This window comes from Homalodisca vitripennis, unplaced genomic scaffold (assembly GCF_021130785.1).
Source record: "Homalodisca vitripennis isolate AUS2020 unplaced genomic scaffold, UT_GWSS_2.1 ScUCBcl_7515;HRSCAF=15242, whole genome shotgun sequence".
Taxonomy (NCBI): domain Eukaryota; kingdom Metazoa; phylum Arthropoda; class Insecta; order Hemiptera; family Cicadellidae; genus Homalodisca; species Homalodisca vitripennis.
Window position 1 is genome coordinate 1 of NW_025783626.1, and position 23,193 is coordinate 23,193.

The following is a 23,193-nucleotide window of genomic DNA, read 5'->3' on the forward strand; positions in this document are numbered from 1 at the left end:
TTTTTTTTTTTTTTTTTTGACAAGCACAAAGTCATAAATTGTGTATTTTATATAGTAAATATAGTCGAGAACGACTTGAAACAACCAGGTTTACATCGGTTTTACAACTATGAGCGGTAAAATAAGCGAAAACGAAAGAGTTATTGGTGGCCTTTAGAAAGGCCGTTTGTGCGGAGCGGGCTCGCTCGATGCGCTGGCGCTGGCCGGCTTACTTGGAGCTGGTGTACTTGGTCACGGCCTTGGTACCCTCGCTCACGGCGTGCTTGGCCAACTCGCCGGGCAACAGGAGCCTGACGGCGGTCTGGATCTCCCGCGACGTGATGGTCGACCGCTTGTTGTAGTGGGCCAGGCGGGAAGCTTCGGCGGCTATGCGCTCGAATATGTCGTTCACGAAGCTGTTCATGATGGACATGGCCTTGCTGGAGACGCCGGTGTCGGGGTGGACCTGTTTCAGTACCTTGTAGATGTAGATGGCATAACTCTCCTTCCTCCTGCGCTTCTTCTTCTTATCGCCCTTGGTGATGTTCTTCTGGGCCTTGCCGGCCTTCTTGACGGCTTTTCCGCTCGCTTTCGGTGGCATCCTGAGTCGCTGGTTTGTACCGGGAGTATAGGCCAAAATTCTAAAAAAGGCTCTAAGCTGGATATCTGGCGTCGCGCGAGCGCTACCAATAGGGTGGCAGCTCGAACGCGATTGGCCGCGCTCGCGCGACGCCCAAATTCGAGGTAACCCCGAATTTCAGGCCACGGCTTCTATCTGTATCCCCGCAACCGAGTACAGCGCAACATGTCAGGACGAGGCAAAGGCGGTAAAGTGAAGGGAAAGGCAAAGTCCCGCTCGTCCAGGGCCGGTCTTCAGTTCCCGGTCGGCAGGATCCACCGTCTGCTCCGCAAGGGCAACTACGCCGAGCGAGTGGGTGCCGGAGCTCCGGTCTACCTGGCCGCCGTCATGGAGTATCTCGCCGCCGAGGTTCTCGAGTTGGCCGGTAACGCGGCCCGTGACAACAAGAAGACCAGGATCATTCCCCGTCACCTTCAGCTGGCCATCAGGAATGACGAGGAGCTGAACAAGCTCCTGTCCGGTGTCACCATCGCCCAGGGAGGTGTACTGCCCAACATCCAGGCCGTGCTCCTGCCCAAGAAGACCGAGAAGAAGGCCTAAGTCGCCCGCCAACGCGCGACACAAAGCCGCCCGCCCGGCTCCCACAAACGGCCTTTTTAAAGGCCACCACAATATCACTCGTTTTCACAGTTTACGACTTTAATAATCCTATTTCTCACTCTTGTCGTATATTTCCGACATGTATCTAGTAATTACTATGCTAATTGTTAGTAAAACTGTCATTATTACCATCACAAATTACATAAAAATCTAATAATGTACACGAATATATAACACTTTTTGCCAATTGATGTTATCGAATAATAACAGTTTATTCAAATACTAAACAGTGTGCGTAAATTTATATCTATTTATAACTAATTACTGGTCTTCAAAATATATATGTATATTTATTTATATTAATAATTAACACATTTTACTGTACACTTTAGTTAGTTGTTTTCACTCTAATTAACCGTATAAAATATCACTTCTCTTTATTGTCTATTATACAATCTTAACTTAAATTCACCGTATTTGTCATTTTAAATTAGTTTTAAACACGAAATCTAAACCTTTTCTCTATAATTTAGTCGTTTTACAGCATATTTCTCCAATCACTTGTACATTGATCTATTATTAAACTTTTTCTTTTATTTTGTTACAGTAATCGTTTACATTATCATCAATTTTATTTGCAAATATCATTTATATTTATATATTAATCCTACTTACTACAGCGAATTCACTGTGTGTTTACAAATTACAACTGTTTGCTATTGTTCTTTCGGTATTATTATAAAGAGCAGATTGATTTTCTATTCTTTTCCTGTATTACGAACTTCTGTCAACCTCCGACCGCGCGCGATTTTCACTGGAACTATGTTAACAGTTCAGTTAACAGTGTAGTATTTATATATTATAGCAGAACACAACAATGATTCGGTTTACAATAATTATTTTATATTCAAAGTGTGATATAAATTCCAAATGTCGCATAGAATAGTAATTTGATAGATAAATTTTGTTAATTACAAGCACTGTCAACCCCACATATTGCGATATTCACTGGAATATGTTAACAGTTTACATTTATTTTGTAGTCATAGTGGTTTGCAACAAATAAAAATCACTTATTCAGTTATAAATATACTTTATACGTGTATAGTTCAATAATTTTAAAGGTCGTTTAGTAAATTTGAAAAATAGAAGAATCAGCGAATATTCGGTGATTGTAACGAAGTAAATATGTAAATTTGCTGTTATCCACGCTAATTAAATTTAACGTAATTAGTTGTAAACGGATAAAGACGTGGATTAAATATCAGTGATAAACGCGCGCCGCTTGATCTGGGCTTGGAGTTTGCAAGCTCGAGTAAATTTTTTTTCTAAAAGAGCAAGCAGCGCGAAGCGCTGCGCAGCGGGCAAGCATCGCGTGATCTGACAAATTCTGAAAATTTTGTTAAATTCAGAATAGTAGGCTATACTGTTTTAAACATGTTTCATTACTAATGTGTGTGTTTTTTTTTTTTTTTTCGTACGGAAATTAATAAACTCGTAAACTTAATCTAATAAACGTAATCTATCTAACTTATATAAATTAAAATAGAGAATGCGGGAACATACTGGAAAATGCCCATTTTAAACTTAAAGTACACTGACTTGGATCACATTACAGTGGTATGAATCAAGCAATCGCAATCAGGTTCGCTAGACCGAGCAGATTTACACTTGTTAACAGACAACTCTCTGGCGCTACAGCTGCAGGCAGTATATCCACTAACCTCATATAAATGTCTGTTTTATATGTATTTTCTACGTTATTCCTTTTTATTTTCAAATTTACAACCTGTCTAGGTATCGACAATTGTAAGTAAACCGTCGTTGACAACTCTATTTCACCGTAGTAACTAGAAACCGGGAAAATTATCAATGTTAACGGATACGTACACTCTGATTGGTCGAATAGAGACCGACCAATCAAGTCAAGCCACCTCCTACCTATATAAGCGTGTTAACAGTTCACTCTATATATTCTATCTCCACGCACATGCGCACTGTACACTAGATGACTTTATCACACGATTTCACCTGTTTTAATGTGTTTTAAAACATTAAAACTGTATTTAACGTCTATCTTGTTGTCATTAAAATCTACCTGTACCTAAAACTAGTGGTATTTCGATAAAATATAAATTTTCAAGTGTAACTTTCGGCTCTTATATTGAAGTGTATATAAAACATTACGAATACTATGTATAACGAACGATCAATTGTATTTGTAAATTTAATGTTTGTTTAAAGATTGTATTTAAACACATAAATAGGTAATTTCAATATAAAACAAGTCGAGAGTTGCTTGTTTTAGCCGCCGACATAATAACAGAATTCCAATGTTTACACAACTAAAAGCGGTAAAATTAGAAGTTATGTTTAATCAGAGTTCAACGATTCTTGGTTAATATTAGAAGTCATGTGTATAAAACATGACCGAAACTATGGTTTTCGATCGAATTGCAATTGACGTAGTTTTATTGTAAACTCAATGTTTGTTTGAGAAAAAAAAAAAAAAAATAAATAAATAAACAGAAAATTATACAATTTTACAGTGAAATCGGACTATGTTTAAAAAGAAAAAAAAAGGAATTGTAAAATTCATGGAATAAAAATTGTTTTTTTTTTTTTTTTTTTTTTTTTTTTTTTTTTTTTTTTTTTTTGACAAGCACAAAGTCATAAATTGTGTATTTTATATAGTAAATATAGTCGAGAACGACTTGAAACAACCAGGTTTACATCGGTTTTACAACTATGAGCGGTAAAATAAGCGAAAACGAAAGAGTTATTGGTGGCCTTTAGAAAGGCCGTTTGTGCGGAGCGGGCTCGCTCGATGCGCTGGCGCTGGCCGGCTTACTTGGAGCTGGTGTACTTGGTCACGGCCTTGGTACCCTCGCTCACGGCGTGCTTGGCCAACTCGCCGGGCAACAGGAGCCTGACGGCGGTCTGGATCTCCCGCGACGTGATGGTCGACCGCTTGTTGTAGTGGGCCAGGCGGGAAGCTTCGGCGGCTATGCGCTCGAATATGTCGTTCACGAAGCTGTTCATGATGGACATGGCCTTGCTGGAGACGCCGGTGTCGGGGTGGACCTGTTTCAGTACCTTGTAGATGTAGATGGCATAACTCTCCTTCCTCCTGCGCTTCTTCTTCTTATCGCCCTTGGTGATGTTCTTCTGGGCCTTGCCGGCCTTCTTGACGGCTTTTCCGCTCGCTTTCGGTGGCATCCTGAGTCGCTGGTTTGTACCGGGAGTATAGGCCAAAATTCTAAAAAAGGCTCTAAGCTGGATATCTGGCGTCGCGCGAGCGCTACCAATAGGGTGGCAGCTCGAACGCGATTGGCCGCGCTCGCGCGACGCCCAAATTCGAGGTAACCCCGAATTTCAGGCCACGGCTTCTATCTGTATCCCCGCAACCGAGTACAGCGCAACATGTCAGGACGAGGCAAAGGCGGTAAAGTGAAGGGAAAGGCAAAGTCCCGCTCGTCCAGGGCCGGTCTTCAGTTCCCGGTCGGCAGGATCCACCGTCTGCTCCGCAAGGGCAACTACGCCGAGCGAGTGGGTGCCGGAGCTCCGGTCTACCTGGCCGCCGTCATGGAGTATCTCGCCGCCGAGGTTCTCGAGTTGGCCGGTAACGCGGCCCGTGACAACAAGAAGACCAGGATCATTCCCCGTCACCTTCAGCTGGCCATCAGGAATGACGAGGAGCTGAACAAGCTCCTGTCCGGTGTCACCATCGCCCAGGGAGGTGTACTGCCCAACATCCAGGCCGTGCTCCTGCCCAAGAAGACCGAGAAGAAGGCCTAAGTCGCCCGCCAACGCGCGACACAAAGCCGCCCGCCCGGCTCCCACAAACGGCCTTTTTAAAGGCCACCACAATATCACTCGTTTTCACAGTTTACGACTTTAATAATCCTATTTCTCACTCTTGTCGTATATTTCCGACATGTATCTAGTAATTACTATGCTAATTGTTAGTAAAACTGTCATTATTACCATCACAAATTACATAAAAATCTAATAATGTACACGAATATATAACACTTTTTGCCAATTGATGTTATCGAATAATAACAGTTTATTCAAATACTAAACAGTGTGCGTAAATTTATATCTATTTATAACTAATTACTGGTCTTCAAAATATATATGTATATTTATTTATATTAATAATTAACACATTTTACTGTACACTTTAGTTAGTTGTTTTCACTCTAATTAACCGTATAAAATATCACTTCTCTTTATTGTCTATTATACAATCTTAACTTAAATTCACCGTATTTGTCATTTTAAATTAGTTTTAAACACGAAATCTAAACCTTTTCTCTATAATTTAGTCGTTTTACAGCATATTTCTCCAATCACTTGTACATTGATCTATTATTAAACTTTTTCTTTTATTTTGTTACAGTAATCGTTTACATTATCATCAATTTTATTTGCAAATATCATTTATATTTATATATTAATCCTACTTACTACAGCGAATTCACTGTGTGTTTACAAATTACAACTGTTTGCTATTGTTCTTTCGGTATTATTATAAAGAGCAGATTGATTTTCTATTCTTTTCCTGTATTACGAACTTCTGTCAACCTCCGACCGCGCGCGATTTTCACTGGAACTATGTTAACAGTTCAGTTAACAGTGTAGTATTATAGCATATATTATAGCAGAACACAACAATGATTCGGTTTACAATAATTATTTTATATTCAAAGTGTGATATAAATTCCAAATGTCGCATAGAATAGTAATTTGATAGATAAATTTTGTTAATTACAAGCACTGTCAACCCCACATATTGCGATATTCACTGGAATATGTTAACAGTTTACATTTATTTTGTAGTCATAGTGGTTTGCAACAAATAAAAATCACTTATTCAGTTATAAATATACTTTATACGTGTATAGTTCAATAATTTTAAAGGTCGTTTAGTAAATTTGAAAAATAGAAGAATCAGCGAATATTCGGTGATTGTAACGAAGTAAATATGTAAATTTGCTGTTATCCACGCTAATTAAATTTAACGTAATTAGTTGTAAACGGATAAAGACGTGGATTAAATATCAGTGATAAACGCGCGCCGCTTGATCTGGGCTTGGAGTTTGCAAGCTCGAGTAAATTTTTTTTCTAAAAGAGCAAGCAGCGCGAAGCGCTGCGCAGCGGGCAAGCATCGCGTGATCTGACAAATTCTGAAAATTTTGTTAAATTCAGAATAGTAGGCTATACTGTTTTTAAACATGTTTCATTACTAATGTGTGTGTTTTTTTTTTTTTTCGTACGGAAATTAATAAACTCGTAAACTTAATCTAATAAACGTAATCTATCTAACTTATATAAATTAAAATAGAGAATGCGGGAACATACTGGAAAATGCCCATTTTAAACTTAAAGTACACTGACTTGGATCACATTACAGTGGTATGAATCAAGCAATCGCAATCAGGTTCGCTAGACCGAGCAGATTTACACTTGTTAACAGACAACTCTCTGGCGCTACAGCTGCAGCAGTATATCCACTCACCTGTCTGTTTTATATGTATTTTCTACGTTATTCCTTTTTATTTTCAAATTTACAACCTGTCTAGGTATCGACAATTGTAAGTAAACCGTCGTTGACAACTCTATTTCACCGTAGTAACTAGAAACCGGGAAAATTATCAATGTTAACGGATACGTACACTCTGATTGGTCGAATAGAGACCGACCAATCAAGTCAAGCCACCTCCTACCTATATAAGCGTGTTAACAGTTCACTCTATATATTCTATCTCCACGCACATGCGCACTGTACACTAGATGACTTTATCACACGATTTCACCTGTTTTAATGTGTTTTAAAACATTAAAACTGTATTTAACGTCTATCTTGTTGTCATTAAAATCTACCTGTACCTAAAACTAGTGGTATTTCGATAAAATATAAATTTTCAAGTGTAACTTTCGGCTCTTATATTGAAGTGTATATAAAACATTACGAATACTATGTATAACGAACGATCAATTGTATTTGTAAATTTAATGTTTGTTTAAAGATTGTATTTAAACACATAAATAGGTAATTTCAATATAAAACAAGTCGAGAGTTGCTTGTTTTAGCCGCCGACATAATAACAGAATTCCAATGTTTACACAACTAAAAGCGGTAAAATTAGAAGTTATGTTTAATCAGAGTTCAACGATTCTTGGTTAATATTAGAAGTCATGTGTATAAAACATGACCGAAACTATGGTTTTCGATCGAATTGCAATTGACGTAGTTTTATTGTAAACTCAATGTTTGTTTGAGAAAAAAAAAAAAATAAATAAATAAATAAACAGAAAATTATACAATTTTACAGTGAAATCGGACTATGTTTAAAAAGAAAAAAAAAGGAATTGTAAAATTCATGGAATAAAAATTGTTTTTTTTTTTTTTTTTTTTTTTTTGACAAGCACAAAGTCATAAATTGTGTATTTTATATAGTAAATATAGTCGAGAACGACTTGAAACAACCAGGTTTACATCGGTTTTACAACTATGAGCGGTAAAATAAGCGAAAACGAAAGAGTTATTGGTGGCCTTTAGAAAGGCCGTTTGTGCGGAGCGGGCTCGCTCGATGCGCTGGCGCTGGCCGGCTTACTTGGAGCTGGTGTACTTGGTCACGGCCTTGGTACCCTCGCTCACGGCGTGCTTGGCCAACTCGCCGGGCAACAGGAGCCTGACGGCGGTCTGGATCTCCCGCGACGTGATGGTCGACCGCTTGTTGTAGTGGGCCAGGCGGGAAGCTTCGGCGGCTATGCGCTCGAATATGTCGTTCACGAAGCTGTTCATGATGGACATGGCCTTGCTGGAGACGCCGGTGTCGGGGTGGACCTGTTTCAGTACCTTGTAGATGTAGATGGCATAACTCTCCTTCCTCCTGCGCTTCTTCTTCTTATCGCCCTTGGTGATGTTCTTCTGGGCCTTGCCGGCCTTCTTGACGGCTTTTCCGCTCGCTTTCGGTGGCATCCTGAGTCGCTGGTTTGTACCGGGAGTATAGGCCAAAATTCTAAAAAAGGCTCTAAGCTGGATATCTGGCGTCGCGCGAGCGCTACCAATAGGGTGGCAGCTCGAACGCGATTGGCCGCGCTCGCGCGACGCCCAAATTCGAGGTAACCCCGAATTTCAGGCCACGGCTTCTATCTGTATCCCCGCAACCGAGTACAGCGCAACATGTCAGGACGAGGCAAAGGCGGTAAAGTGAAGGGAAAGGCAAAGTCCCGCTCGTCCAGGGCCGGTCTTCAGTTCCCGGTCGGCAGGATCCACCGTCTGCTCCGCAAGGGCAACTACGCCGAGCGAGTGGGTGCCGGAGCTCCGGTCTACCTGGCCGCCGTCATGGAGTATCTCGCCGCCGAGGTTCTCGAGTTGGCCGGTAACGCGGCCCGTGACAACAAGAAGACCAGGATCATTCCCCGTCACCTTCAGCTGGCCATCAGGAATGACGAGGAGCTGAACAAGCTCCTGTCCGGTGTCACCATCGCCCAGGGAGGTGTACTGCCCAACATCCAGGCCGTGCTCCTGCCCAAGAAGACCGAGAAGAAGGCCTAAGTCGCCCGCCAACGCGCGACACAAAGCCGCCCGCCCGGCTCCCACAAACGGCCTTTTTAAAGGCCACCACAATATCACTCGTTTTCACAGTTTACGACTTTAATAATCCTATTTCTCACTCTTGTCGTATATTTCCGACATGTATCTAGTAATTACTATGCTAATTGTTAGTAAAACTGTCATTATTACCATCACAAATTACATAAAAATCTAATAATGTACACGAATATATAACACTTTTTGCCAATTGATGTTATCGAATAATAACAGTTTATTCAAATACTAAACAGTGTGCGTAAATTTATATCTATTTATAACTAATTACTGGTCTTCAAAATATATATATGTATATTTATTTATATTAATAATTAACACATTTTACTGTACACTTTAGTTAGTTGTTTTCACTCTAATTAACCGTATAAAATATCACTTCTCTTTATTGTCTATTATACAATCTTAACTTAAATTCACCGTATTTGTCATTTTAAATTAGTTTTAAACACGAAATCTAAACCTTTTCTCTATAATTTAGTCGTTTTACAGCATATTTCTCCAATCACTTGTACATTGATCTATTATTAAACTTTTTCTTTTATTTTGTTACAGTAATCGTTTACATTATCATCAATTTTATTTGCAAATATCATTTATATTTATATATTAATCCTACTTACTACAGCGAATTCACTGTGTGTTTACAAATTACAACTGTTTGCTATTGTTCTTTCGGTATTATTATAAAGAGCAGATTGATTTTCTATTCTTTTCCTGTATTACGAACTTCTGTCAACCTCCGACCGCGCGCGATTTTCACTGGAACTATGTTAACAGTTCAGTTAACAGTGTAGTATTATAGCATATATTATAGCAGAACACAACAATGATTCGGTTTACAATAATTATTTTATATTCAAAGTGTGATATAAATTCCAAATGTCGCATAGAATAGTAATTTGATAGATAAATTTTGTTAATTACAAGCACTGTCAACCCCACATATTGCGATATTCACTGGAATATGTTAACAGTTTACATTTATTTTGTAGTCATAGTGGTTTGCAACAAATAAAAATCACTTATTCAGTTATAAATATACTTTATACGTGTATAGTTCAATAATTTTAAAGGTCGTTTAGTAAATTTGAAAAATAGAAGAATCAGCGAATATTCGGTGATTGTAACGAAGTAAATATGTAAATTTGCTGTTATCCACGCTAATTAAATTTAACGTAATTAGTTGTAAACGGATAAAGACGTGGATTAAATATCAGTGATAAACGCGCGCCGCTTGATCTGGGCTTGGAGTTTGCAAGCTCGAGTAAATTTTTTTTCTAAAAGAGCAAGCAGCGCGAAGCGCTGCGCAGCGGGCAAGCATCGCGTGATCTGACAAATTCTGAAAATTTTGTTAAATTCAGAATAGTAGGCTATACTGTTTTAAACATGTTTCATTACTAATGTGTGTGTTTTTTTTTTTTTTCGTACGGAAATTAATAAACTCGTAAACTTAATCTAATAAACGTAATCTATCTAACTTATATAAATTAAAATAGAGAATGCGGGAACATACTGGAAAATGCCCATTTTAAACTTAAAGTACACTGACTTGGATCACATTACAGTGGTATGAATCAAGCAATCGCAATCAGGTTCGCTAGACCGAGCAGATTTACACTTGTTAACAGACAACTCTCTGGCGCTACAGCTGCAGCAGTATATCCACTCACCTGTCTGTTTTATATGTATTTTCTACGTTATTCCTTTTTATTTTCAAATTTACAACCTGTCTAGGTATCGACAATTGTAAGTAAACCGTCGTTGACAACTCTATTTCACCGTAGTAACTAGAAACCGGGAAAATTATCAATGTTAACGGATACGTACACTCTGATTGGTCGAATAGAGACCGACCAATCAAGTCAAGCCACCTCCTACCTATATAAGCGTGTTAACAGTTCACTCTATATATTCTATCTCCACGCACATGCGCACTGTACACTAGATGACTTTATCACACGATTTCACCTGTTTTAATGTGTTTTAAAACATTAAAACTGTATTTAACGTCTATCTTGTTGTCATTAAAATCTACCTGTACCTAAAACTAGTGGTATTTCGATAAAATATAAATTTTCAAGTGTAACTTTCGGCTCTTATATTGAAGTGTATATAAAACATTACGAATACTATGTATAACGAACGATCAATTGTATTTGTAAATTTAATGTTTGTTTAAAGATTGTATTTAAACACATAAATAGGTAATTTCAATATAAAACAAGTCGAGAGTTGCTTGTTTTAGCCGCCGACATAATAACAGAATTCCAATGTTTACACAACTAAAAGCGGTAAAATTAGAAGTTATGTTTAATCAGAGTTCAACGATTCTTGGTTAATATTAGAAGTCATGTGTATAAAACATGACCGAAACTATGGTTTTCGATCGAATTGCAATTGACGTAGTTTTTTTTATTGTAAACTCAATGTTTGTTTGAGAAAAAAAAAAAAAAAATAAATAAATAAACAGAAAATTATACAATTTTACAGTGAAATCGGACTATGTTTAAAAAGAAAAAAAAAGGAATTGTAAAATTCATGGAATAAAAATTGTTTTTTTTTTTTTTTTTTTTTTTTTTTTTGACAAGCACAAAGTCATAAATTGTGTATTTTATATAGTAAAAGTAAACGATAAGAGTTTTTTTAAACTTGGAGATCGAAGTTGGTGCCCTTTGAGGCCGTTTGGTGGGCGGGCTGCCTTGGCGGCGCTGGCGCTACTTGGAGGTCTGTAGGGGCTTGGCCGCCGGGTGCGGCATTGCGGAGGAGTGACGGCTGCGGGGTGGGTGAGGGCAGGCTTTGCGCAGGTAATGTCTTCGCTGTCATGTGTGGCCTTTGGCTGTGGTGGATTTATCCTTGTGTTTGTGCCCCTTTCTGGTTTTCGTTAGCCCTCTAGTTCGCGTTGGCCTGCGGTTTTAGGGGTATCGCATTGTAAAGTTCGCGATATGGGGCAGCCCAATTTCGCTCAACGCGGACCGGCGCACGCCAATGGGCCCGAACATCGGTCCCTTCCCCAACGACCAATCGGACGGCAACGAGAGAGGCAAGCGCGTCAGGCGGCAGCGCGGAGGCGCCTGTCCGCCAGGCAATCCGGCAGGGTCCGGCCGGTCGGTCTGCCCAGCGGTTCCGCCCGGTCTGACTAGGACGGACAACAGTTTCGGTCGCACAACCCCGAGAGCAATCCGCCTTCCCGCCAGGAGACGCATCACCGCCCGGGCACCACGCCCGGCGAGCCAATCAGGCCGCCCGCAACACTAAGGCCTTCCCAACCCAACTCCGCTTAACTGCTTTTTAATACAACATTATTTTATTTCGATTATTTATTTATTTGTCATATTTCATTTTAATTATATATAATAAATTTAAATTTTATAACAATTAAAATAAAATGTTCGTAAATTATTATTAATTATGTATTTAAAATAACATTTTAATTATTTATATTTAATTTAACTAATTATGTTTCATTATTTTTATTTAATTTAATATTTTACTTTTTAACTTTTTAACTTTTTCACCTAATTACTTTAAATTATTTTTTATTCTAACATTTATATTATTAATTTTTTAATATTTTTACTAATTATTTTATAATATTTTTTATTTTTACTAATTTTACATTGATTTTTATTAAATATTTTATTTTTTATATCGTTATTACTATTATTTAAATTTTTTTTTTTTTGTCTTTTTAAGCAATTGTTTTTCAATTTAATTTTATTCTTCGTTTTATTTAGAAATTGAATATTTGTATACTTTTTTATTACTTAATTCGAACATAAATTTTAATATTTTTTATTTAATATAAACAAAAAGTTATTAATAATTTTTATTAAAATTATCAATTGCATATATGATATTTAAATTTAATTAATTCTTGTAAATAATACATTATTTTAAATGTATTTATTTATTTAAATAAATTGAAAATAAAAAAAAAAATAAAAATATTATAGATATTATATTAAGTGTTAGTAAATGTATATAAAAATAAAAAGAATTAATAGGAAACGGGATGAATTATTAAATGCTGTCCGTAATTTTTACTAATATTACTAAAAGGAAGACGAACGGCGCTTGATGTGTTGACTTGAAATTTTTTAATAAGAATGCTGTAGTTCAGTAAATTATTTAAATTAAAATTGTTAAATTAATAGAGTAATTAACATTTAAATTAAAATTTGTCCAGAATAATTACTAATAACAATGACACTTAGTATAAAAGAACGGTCACAGACCCCATTTAATTTAACAGACGTCTGGCTACAGCTGGTGGAGATCAGTTCCTTTTTATTTACTCTTCCCTTTATAATTAATTCGTATTAATATACGTTTATTTTTAATCTATTATTAGAGAAGTATACGTAATAACCAACCATACTTTCGACCAATCTCACACATCATACTTAATATTTACTTTTTTACCAACTTCAACGTTCTGTTAATTTAATACTTTGGTTATTAAATATTATATGTATATGTTAATTTATAATTTAAGTATAATTATTTTAATATTAATCATTTTTTTTTAAAAAATTATTTATAAATATAAATAGGTATAATGAAGTGTTAATATAAAAATGTAAATATGTTTATAATCTTTGATGATAAAAATTTAATCATGATATTAAATAATTTTAAAATAATAAAAAAATTAATAAAAGATTTAATAAAAATTGATAAAAAAATTATTTAAAAAAATTATTAAAACAGTAGTTAAAGTTACACAAGTGTGGTTAGGCAGGTTGGCGGTGCCTGGCTTGGCGTCTGCGCTGGCCCGGCCTTGAACTGCGGGCTTGCCTCGGGGCGTTCGGATGCGGAGGCAGCGGCTTGGCTGTGACTTGTGGGCGCGGAGTTGGGCTTCTCTTTAGCTTCGCTTTTCGCTTGGTTTTCTCTGGTTCTGAGCTTTTCCGCTCGTTTACTGGTTGGGCATAAGTCTATGGCCCGCCGCCCGCCCTCAGGCCGACCTCGACAGCGCGAGGAACGACATAGTCCCCGAGCGCGTTATAGGGACAGTGAGAGCACGGGACTAGCGAGCACTCCGCGGGGTTCTCGCGCCCGGCGGCCGCGGAAGCCGTCCCGCCTCCCGCCGCCGCGCCGCCACACAGAAGTTCTCCGCTGCTCGGAATGAGGGAGCTTCCGGGCACCACGCGGGAGGCCAACGGCCTTCCCAAAGAAAGCAGTCCCGCCGACAAAGCCCGCCCAAGTTTTAGCCAAAATACATTTTTTTTATCTTTATATTTATTTCTCACTTGTATTTCGACATTATATTTTGTTTAATAAAACTTATTATAATAAAATTATAATTAAAATATAATTTATTTTATAATAATAAATTTATACAGTGTGAATTAATACGTTTAAATATTTTTTTATTTTTTTTAATAAAAATTTACACTTTATTTTTTCATTATAAACCTTTTTTATTTTTTTAATTACTAATTATTTTTTTTAAATTATTTAAAAATTAATTTTAATTTTGTTTTTTACTTTTATTATTTTTTATATTCTTTTTTTTATATTTTTTCAAATTTTATTATTTATTTATCAATTCTGACAAATTCAATTCATTGTTTTATTTAGATTTATCTTCTTATTTCGACTCCAGATATTTCTATAATTTTAATTATATATATATATTACAAAATTAATTATTATATTTAAATTAATTAATATCACGAATTCATATTAATTCATTTCATATTTTATTATATAATATATTAATTAATTTGTATTAAATTAGTAAAATAAAAAAAAAAAAAAAAAAAAAAAATAGATATATAATAATTTTAATAAATTATATATGTAAAGTAGATATATGATAAACGTGATTTGGGGCGCGTTTAGAGCTGAGGCAGCGGTGATTTTTTAATTGTTTTTTAGTATTATAATTTTTTTCAATTAAATAAATAAAAACATTAAAAAAATAAACAAATAAAATTGAACTGAATAATTAAACAATCTTGTCTAGACTTTAAACCTGTAAGTACGTCTTGTAAACACTCGTTATATTCGTTTTTTTTTAATTATCTAGTATATTTAAAATCAGTACGATTAGACCCTCGTTGACAATCAATTTCACCGATTAACTAAAACCGGAGAATTATCAATGTTAAGATACTACACTGATTGGTCGAATGTGACGACCAATCAGTCAACCACTCCTACATATAGCGGTAACAGTTCACTCTATATATTCATCCACGCACATGCGCACGTACACTAGAGACTTATCACACGATTTCACTGTTTATGTGTTTAAACATTAAACTGTATTAACGTTATCTTGTGTAATCTAAATCGACTGTATTACAACTATGGTATTTCGATAAAATAAAATTTTCAAGAGTAACTTTCGGCTCTTATATTGAAGTGTATATAACATTACAATAAGAATAACGAACGATCAATCAATTGCGATTACCTGTTTGTAAATTTAATGTTTGTTTAAAAAGTGTTTTAATACTTAAATAGTAATTTCAATATAAAACAATCGAGGTTGCCTTTTTAGCCAACATAATAACAATTCAATGTTACCAACTAAAAGCGGTAAAATTAGAAGTTAGTTTAATCAGAGTCACGATTCTTGGTAATAGAATCGTGTATAAAACTGACCGAAACTATGGTTTTCGTCGAATTGCAATGACGAGTTTTATTGTAAACTAATTGTTTGAGAAAAAAAAAAAAAAAATAAATAAACAAAAATTTTACAATTTTACAGTGAAATCGGACATGTAAAAAGAAAAGAATTGTAAAATTCATGGATTAAAAAAAAAATTTTTTTTTTTTTTTGACAAGCACAGTCAAAATTGGTATTTATATATAATATAGTCGAGAACGACTGAAACACCAGGTTTACATCGTTTACAACAAAGCGTAAACGAAACGAAAAGTATGTGGCTTAGAAAGCCGTTTGTGCGGAGCGGGCTCGCTCTGCGGGCTGGCCTCCGGCGCTTATTGAGGTTCTTGGTCACGCCTTGTACCCTCGCCGGCGTGCTGCATGCGGGACGGCTGGGGGGATCTCCGGGGAGGTCGCCGGTGGGGGGGGGGAGCTGGGGTTGCGCCGATAGTCGTTAGAAGCTGTTCAGATGGACAGGCTTGGGAGCCCGGTGTCGGGGTGGCCGTTTGTCCTTGTGTGAAGATAATTCCTTCCTGCGCTCTTCTTTATCGCCCTGTGATTTCTTCTGGGCCTGCCGCCTTGACGGCTTTCGCTCGCTTCGGTGCCTGATCGCTGTTGTACCGGGAGTATAGGCCAAATTCTAAAAGGCTCTAAGCTGATACTGGGTCGCGCGAGGCGACATAGGTGCAGCTGACGCGATGGCGCGCTCGCGCGCGCCCAAATTCGAGTAACCGAATTTCGGCCACGGCTTCTATCTGTACCCCAACCGAGTACAGGCAACATGTCAGGACGAGCAAGGCGGTAAATGAAGGAAGGCAAAGTCCCGCTCGTCAGGCGTCTCATTCCCGGTCGCAGGATCCACCGTCTGCTCCGCAAGGAACTACGCCGAGCGATGGGTGCCGGAGCTCCGTCTACCGGCCCCGTCATGAGTATCCGCCGCCGAGGTTCCGAGTTGCCGTAACGCGGCCGTGACAACAAGAAGACAGGATCTTCCGTCACTTCACTGCCATCAGAATGCGAATGAACAAGCTCCTCCGGTGTCACACGCCCAGGAGGTGTACTGCCACATCCAGCCGGTCCTGCAAAGACCGAGAAGAAGCCTAACGCCCGCCGCGCGCGACAAAGCCGCCCGCGTCCCACAAACGGCCTTTTTAAGGACAAAAATCACTCGTTCACGTTTTACGACTTAATTCCTATTTCTCACTCTTGTCTATTTCCACATACTAGTAATTCTATGCTATAATATAAACTGTATTATATTCATCACAAATACATAAATTTATAATACACGAAATATAACCTTTTTGCAATTGATGTTATCGAATAATAACAGTTTATCAAATACTAAACAGTGTGCGTAAATATATATACTGTCTCAAATATAATATGTATTATTTATATTAAAATTAACACATTACGTACACTTTAGTTAGTTGTTTTCACTCTAATTAACCGTATAAATATACTTCTCTTTTTGTCATTATACAATCTTACTTAAATTCACCGTATTGCTTTAAATTGTTTAAACGAATTAAACTTTTCTTTAATTTATCGTTAAGCATATTTCTCCAATCACTTGTACATTGATTTATATTAAACTTCTTTTATTTGTACAGTAATCGTTACATATCTCAATTTTTTGCAAATACATTATATTATATAATCCATTACACAGCGAATTCACTGTGTTACAAATACAACTTTCTATTGTTCTTTCGGTATTATTATAAGAATGATTTTCTTTCTTTTCGTGTATTACGAACTTCGTCAACCTCCGACGTCGCGATTTTCACTGGAACATTACAGTCATTAACGTGTGTATTTTAATTATTATAGCAGACACAACAATGATCAGTTACAATAATTATTTATATTCAAATGTATATATTCAAGCGAAGAAATAATTTGATAGAATTTTGTTAATTACAAGCATGTCAACCCCACTATGCGATATTCACTGGAAATGTTAACAGTTTACATTAGTTGTAGTCAAGTGTTGCAACAATAAAAATCACTTATTCAGTTTAAATTACTTTATACGTGTTTTCAATAATTAAAGGTTAGAAATTGAAAAAAAAAAAAAAAAAAAAAAAAAAATAAAGAATCAGCGAATATTCGGTGTTGTAACGTTTAAATAGTAATTTGTGTTATACACGCTAATTATTACGTAATTGTTGTAACGGATAAAAACGTGATAATATCATGATAAACGCGCGCCGCTTGACTGGGCTTGGAGTTTGCAAGCTGAGTAAATTTTTTTTCAAAAGAGAAGCAGCGAAGCGCTGCGCAGCGGGCAGCTCGCGTGATCTGACCATTCTGAAAATTGTTAAATTCAATAGTAGGTATATTTTTTAAACATGTTTATTACAATTTGTTTTTCGTACGGAATTAAAAACCGAAACTGATTAAAACGTAATCCACTTGAAAATTAAAATAGAGAATCGGACACATGAAAACCATTAAACTTAAAATCCGACTTGGATCACATACAGTGTATGAATCAAGCAATCGCAATCAGGTTCGCTAACCGAGCAGATACACTTTTAACAGACACCTCTCTGGCGCACAGCTACGCGGATCTCAGATAATCCAGTCACCGTCTGTTATATGTATTTCTACGTTATTCTTTTTATTTTCAAATTTACAACTGTCTAGGTTCGACAATTTAAGTAACCGTCGTTGACAACTCAATTTCACCGTATTAACTAAAACGGGAGATTATCAATTTAACGGATACGTACTCTGATTGTCGAATAGGACGACCAATATAAGCCACCTCTACCTTATAAGTGTTAAATCATCATATTCTTCTCCACGCACATGCGCATGTACACAATGACTTTATCCACGATTTCACCTGTTATTTTTTAAAACATTAAAGTTTTAACGTCACTTTGAATCAATCGACCTTATTACATAGTGGTATTCGATAAAATAAAATTTCAGAGTAACTTTCGGCTCTAATGAAGTTAATAAAACATTACGATATTGAATAACGAACGATCGATCATTGGGCGATTACCGTGTTGTAAATTTAATGTTTGTTAAAAGATTGATTTAAAATAATTAAATAGGTAATCAATTAACAAGTCGAGAGTTGCTGTTTTAGCCCCAACATAATACAGAATTCAATTTACACAACTAAAAGCGGTAAATTAGAAGTATGTTTATCAGTTAACGATCTTGGTTATTTAGAAGTCATTGAAAAAATGACCGAACTATGGTTTCGATCGATTGCATGACGTAGTTATTGTAACTCAATGTTTGTTGAGAAAAAAAAAAAAATATAAATAAACAGAAAATTACAATTTTACAGTGAACGGACTATTTTAAAAAGAAAAAAAGAATGAAAATTCATGGAATTAAAAAAAAAATTTTTTTTTTTTTTGACAGCACAAATCATAAATTGGTATTTTATATAGTAAATATAGTCAGAGACTTGACAACAGTTACATCGTTTACAACAATAACGTAAATAAGCGAAAACAAAGAGTATGTGCCTTTAGAAAGGCCGTTTGTGCGGGGGGCTCGCTCGTCGGGGCCTGGCCTGCCGGCGGCTATGGAGCTGGACTTGCACGGCTTGGTACCTCGCTCACGGCGGCTGGCCAATCGCCGAACAGACCTGACGCGGTTGTCTCCCGCGACGTGAGGCGACCGCTTTTTAGTGGGCCAGGCGGGAACTCGGCGCTATGCGCTGATATTCTACGAAGCTGTAGATGACTGGCCTTGTGGAACGCGGTGTCGGGTGGACCTGTTTCAGTCTGTGATAGATGCAACTCTCCTTCCTCTGCGTTCTTCTTCTATCGCCTTGTGATGTTCTTCTGGCTTGCGGCTTCTTGACGCTTTCCGCTCGCTTTCGGTGGCATCCTGAGTCGCTGGTTTGTACCGTAGAGGCCAAAATTCAAAAAGCTTAAGCTGATATCGGCGTCGCGAGCGCGACCAATGTGGCAGCTCGAACGCGATTGGCGCGCCGCGCGACGCCCAATCGAGGTAACCCCGAATTTCAGGCACGTTCACTGTATCCCGCAACCGAGTACACGCAAAGCAGGACGAGGCAAGGCGGTAGTGAAGGGAAGGCAAAGTCCGCTCGTCCAGGGCCGTCTCATTCCCGCGGCAGGATCCACCGTCTGCTCCGCAAGGGAATACGCGAGCGAGTGGCGAGCTCCGTCTACCTGCCCCGTCATGGAGACTCGCCGAGGTCTCGAGTTGGCCGTAACGCGCCCTGACAACAAGAAGACCAGATCATTCCCTCACCTTCATGGCCATCAGGATGAGAGGACTGACAAGCCCGTCGTGTCACCATCGCCCAGGGGGTGTACGCCAAAACCAGGCCGTGCTCTGCCAAGAAGACCGGAAAAGCCTAGCGCCCCAGCGCGCGACCAAAGCCCCCGCCGCTCCACAAACGGCCTTTAAGCCACAACAATTCACTCGTTTTCACGTTTTACGACTTTAAATTCTATTTCTCACCTTGTCGTATATTTCCGACATGTATCTAGTAATACTAGCTATAAAGTAAACGTCATTTTATGCACAATACATAAATAATTACACGAAATATAACCTTTTGCCAATTATGTTAGAATAAACATTTATTCAAATACAACAGTGGCGTAAATTTAAACTAATTACTGGTCTTCAAAATATAATATATGTAATTTATTTTATTAATAATTAAACATTTTCTGACACTAGTTAGTTGTTTTCACTTAATTAACCGTATAAATACATTCTTTTATTGCTATATACAATCTTAACTTAATTCACCGTATTTTCATTTAAATTATTAAAAATCTAAACCTTTCTCTATAATTTGTCGTTTTAGCAATTTCTCCACACTTGTACATGATTATTATTAAACTTTTTTTATTTTGTTACAGTAATCGTTTACATATCACAATTTTATTTGCAAATATATTTTATTTATATATAACCTACTATACAGGAATTCACTGTGTTTACAAATTACAACGTTTGCTATTGTTCTTTCGGTATTATATAAGAGAGATTGATTTTTATTCTTTCGTTATTACGATTCTGTCAACCTCCGACCGCCGCGATTTCACTGAACTATTTAACAGTTCATTTAACAGTGTATATTGTTATTAATTACAAACACAATGATTCAGTTTAATAATTATTTATATTCAAATGTGATATAAATTCCAAATGTCGCATGAATAGTAATTGATAGATAAATTTTGTAATTACAGCACTGCAACCCCACATATTGCGATTCATGAATATTAACAGTTTACTAGTTTGTAGCAGGTTTGCAACAAATAAAATCACTTATTCTTATAATATACTTATAGTGATAGTTCATAATTTTAAAGGTCGTTTTAAATAAAAAAAAAAAAAAAAAAAAAAAAAGAGATCAGCGAAATTCTGATTTTTTAAAGTAATTTTGTAACCGAATAAATAACTATAGTTGAACGTAAAAACGGATAAATTCTTCGGGCGCTTACTGCTGAGTTCAAGTCGAGTAAATTTTTCAAAAGAGCAAGCGCGGAACGGCGCACGCAAGCACGCGTGATCTACCCATTCTGAAAATTTTGTTAATTAGAATATAGGTAATTTAAACAGTTTTTCTAATTTGTGTTTTTCGTACGGAATAATAAACTCGTAACTTGATCAATAACGAATCCAATTATAAATTAAATAGAGATGCGGACCCTGAAAAACCATTTTAACTTAAAATACACTGCGGATCACTTACAGTGTATAATCAAGCAATCGCAATCAGGTCGCAGACCGGCAATTACACTTGTTAACAGACCCTCTTGGCGCTACAGCTACAGGACCGATCTGCAGTATATATCCAGTCACCTGTCGTTTTTTGTATTTTCTACTATTCCTTTTTTTTTCAATTTACAACTTCTGTATCGACATGTAAGTAAACCGTCGTTACAACTCAATTTCACCGATTAACAGAAACCGAGAATTATCAATGTTACGATACGTAACTCTGATTGGTCGAATAGTGACGACAATCAATCAAGCCCCTCCTACCTATAAAGCGTGTTAACATTCACTCTATTTTACTCCACCATCGCGTACAAGATACTTTATCCGATTTCACCTTTATGTGTTAAAACTAAAACTGTATTTAACGTCTCTTGTTGTAATCTAAATCGACCTGTACTTCACTAGTGTATTTCATAAAATTAATTCAAGAGTACTTCGCTCTTTATGAATGTAATAAAACATTACGAATACATGAAAACGAACGATCAGATCAATTGGGATACCGTTGTAAATTTATGTTTGTTTAAAAAATTGTATTAAAAACTTAAATAGTAATTTCAATATAAAACAAGTCAGAGTTGCTTTTAGCCCAACATAATAACAGAATTCCAATGTTTACACAATAAAAGCGGAATTAGAATATTTAATCAGAGTTCAACGATTCTTGTTAATATTAGATATGTGTATAACATGACCGACTTGGTTTCGATCGATTGCAATTGGATTTTATTGTACCAATGTTTGTGAGAAAAAAAAAAAAAAAATAAATAAACAGAAAATTTACAATTTACGTGAAATCGGATATGTTTAAAAAAAAAGATGTAAAATCATGGATTAAAAAAAAAATTTTTTTTTTTTTTTTTTGACAAGCACAAAGTCATAAATTGTGTATTTTATATAGTAAATATAGTCGAGAACGAACTTGAAACAACCAGGTTTACATCGGTTTTACAACAATAAGCGGTTAAAAAAAAGCGAAAACGAAAGAGTTATTGGTGGCCTTTAGAAAGGCCGTTTGTGCGGAGCGGGCTCGCTCGTTGCGGGGCGCTGGCCTGCCGGCCGGCTTATTTGGAGCTGGTGAATTGGGCACGGCCCTTGGTACCCTCGCTCACGGCGTGCTTGGCCAACTCGCCGGGCAACAGGAGCCTGACGGCGGTCTGGATCTCCCGCGACGTGATGGTCGACGCTTGTTGTAGTGGGCCCGGCGGGAAAGCTTCGGCGGCTATGCGCTCGAATATGTCGTTCACGAAGCTGTTCATGATGGACATGGCCTTGCTGGAGACGCCGGTGTCGGGGTGGACCTGTTTCAGTACTTGTAGATGTAGATGGCATAACTCTCCTTCCTCCTGCGCTTCTTCTTCTTATCGCCCTTGGTGATGTTCTTCTGGGCCTTGCCGGCCTTCTTGACGGCTTTTCCGCTCGCTTTCGGTGGCATCCTGAGTCGCTGGTTTGTACCGGGAGTATAGGCCAAAATTCTAAAAAAGGCTCTAAGCTGGATATCTGGCGTCGCGCGAGCGCGACCAATAGGGTGGCAGCTCGAACGCGATTGGCCGCGCTCGCGCGACGCCCAAATTCGAGGTAACCCCGAATTTCAGGCCACGGCTTCTATCTGTATCCCCGCAACGAGTACAGCGCAACATGTCAGGACGAGGCAAAGGCGGTAAAGTGAAGGAAAGGCAAAAGTCCCGCTCGTCCAGGGCCGGTCTTCAGTTCCCGGTCGGCAGGATCCACCGTCTGCTCCGCAAGGGCAACTACGCCGAGCGAGTGTGGGTGCCGGAGCTCGGTCTACCTGGCCGCCGTCATGGAGTATCTCGCCGCCGAGGTTCTCGAGTTGGCCGGTAAGCGGCCCGTGACAACAAGAAGACCAGGATCATTCCCCGTCACCTTCAGCTGGCCATCAGGAATGACGAGGAGCTGAACAAGCTCCTGTCCGGTGTCACCATCGCCCAGGGAGGTGTACTGCCAAACATCCAGGCCGTGCTCCTGCCAAGAAGACCGAGAAGAAGGCCTAAGTCGCCCGCCAGCGCGCGACACAAAGCGCCCGCC

At 37.7% G+C, this 23,193-nt stretch overlaps 6 protein-coding genes across 6 annotated transcripts; 3 read left to right on the forward strand and 3 right to left on the reverse strand.

The window, feature by feature from the left end:
- Nucleotides 1-75: 75 nt before the first annotated feature.
- Nucleotides 76-620, reverse strand: LOC124374206 (histone H2B). The gene has a single exon (XM_046832464.1). The coding sequence runs from the start codon at nucleotides 578-580 to the stop codon at nucleotides 209-211; it is 372 nt and encodes a 123-aa protein (XP_046688420.1). The 5' UTR covers nucleotides 581-620; the 3' UTR covers nucleotides 76-208.
- Nucleotides 621-764: 144 nt separating this feature from the next.
- Nucleotides 765-1,228, forward strand: LOC124374205 (histone H2A). Its single transcript, XM_046832463.1, has one exon. The coding sequence runs from the start codon at nucleotides 785-787 to the stop codon at nucleotides 1,157-1,159; it is 375 nt and encodes a 124-aa protein (XP_046688419.1). The 5' UTR covers nucleotides 765-784; the 3' UTR covers nucleotides 1,160-1,228.
- A 2,645-nt stretch (nucleotides 1,229-3,873) lies between these two features.
- On the reverse strand, nucleotides 3,874-4,418 carry LOC124374208 (histone H2B). Its single transcript, XM_046832468.1, has one exon. The coding sequence runs from the start codon at nucleotides 4,376-4,378 to the stop codon at nucleotides 4,007-4,009; it is 372 nt and encodes a 123-aa protein (XP_046688424.1). The 5' UTR covers nucleotides 4,379-4,418; the 3' UTR covers nucleotides 3,874-4,006.
- Nucleotides 4,419-4,562: 144 nt separating this feature from the next.
- LOC124374207 (histone H2A) lies at nucleotides 4,563-5,026 on the forward strand. Its single transcript, XM_046832465.1, has one exon. It carries the CDS (start codon nucleotides 4,583-4,585, stop codon nucleotides 4,955-4,957), a length of 375 nt encoding a protein of 124 aa, XP_046688421.1. The 5' UTR covers nucleotides 4,563-4,582; the 3' UTR covers nucleotides 4,958-5,026.
- A 2,619-nt stretch (nucleotides 5,027-7,645) lies between these two features.
- Nucleotides 7,646-8,190, reverse strand: LOC124374203 (histone H2B). Its single transcript, XM_046832462.1, has one exon. It carries the CDS (start codon nucleotides 8,148-8,150, stop codon nucleotides 7,779-7,781), a length of 372 nt encoding a protein of 123 aa, XP_046688418.1. The 5' UTR covers nucleotides 8,151-8,190; the 3' UTR covers nucleotides 7,646-7,778.
- A 144-nt stretch (nucleotides 8,191-8,334) lies between these two features.
- LOC124374202 (histone H2A) lies at nucleotides 8,335-8,798 on the forward strand. Its single transcript, XM_046832461.1, has one exon. It carries the CDS (start codon nucleotides 8,355-8,357, stop codon nucleotides 8,727-8,729), a length of 375 nt encoding a protein of 124 aa, XP_046688417.1. The 5' UTR covers nucleotides 8,335-8,354; the 3' UTR covers nucleotides 8,730-8,798.
- The last annotated feature ends 14,395 nt before the right edge of the window (nucleotides 8,799-23,193 follow it).

Excerpts from the sequence above, each read along its gene's own strand:
- LOC124374205 (XM_046832463.1), top strand. The coding sequence starts at position 785 with ATGTCAGGACGAGGCAAAGGCGGTAAAGTGAAGGGAAAGGCAAAGTCC.
- LOC124374206 (XM_046832464.1), bottom strand. The coding sequence starts at position 580 with ATGCCACCGAAAGCGAGCGGAAAAGCCGTCAAGAAGGCCGGCAAGGCC.
- LOC124374203 (XM_046832462.1), bottom strand. The coding sequence starts at position 8,150 with ATGCCACCGAAAGCGAGCGGAAAAGCCGTCAAGAAGGCCGGCAAGGCC.
- LOC124374207 (XM_046832465.1), top strand. The coding sequence starts at position 4,583 with ATGTCAGGACGAGGCAAAGGCGGTAAAGTGAAGGGAAAGGCAAAGTCC.
- LOC124374208 (XM_046832468.1), bottom strand. The coding sequence starts at position 4,378 with ATGCCACCGAAAGCGAGCGGAAAAGCCGTCAAGAAGGCCGGCAAGGCC.
- LOC124374202 (XM_046832461.1), top strand. The coding sequence starts at position 8,355 with ATGTCAGGACGAGGCAAAGGCGGTAAAGTGAAGGGAAAGGCAAAGTCC.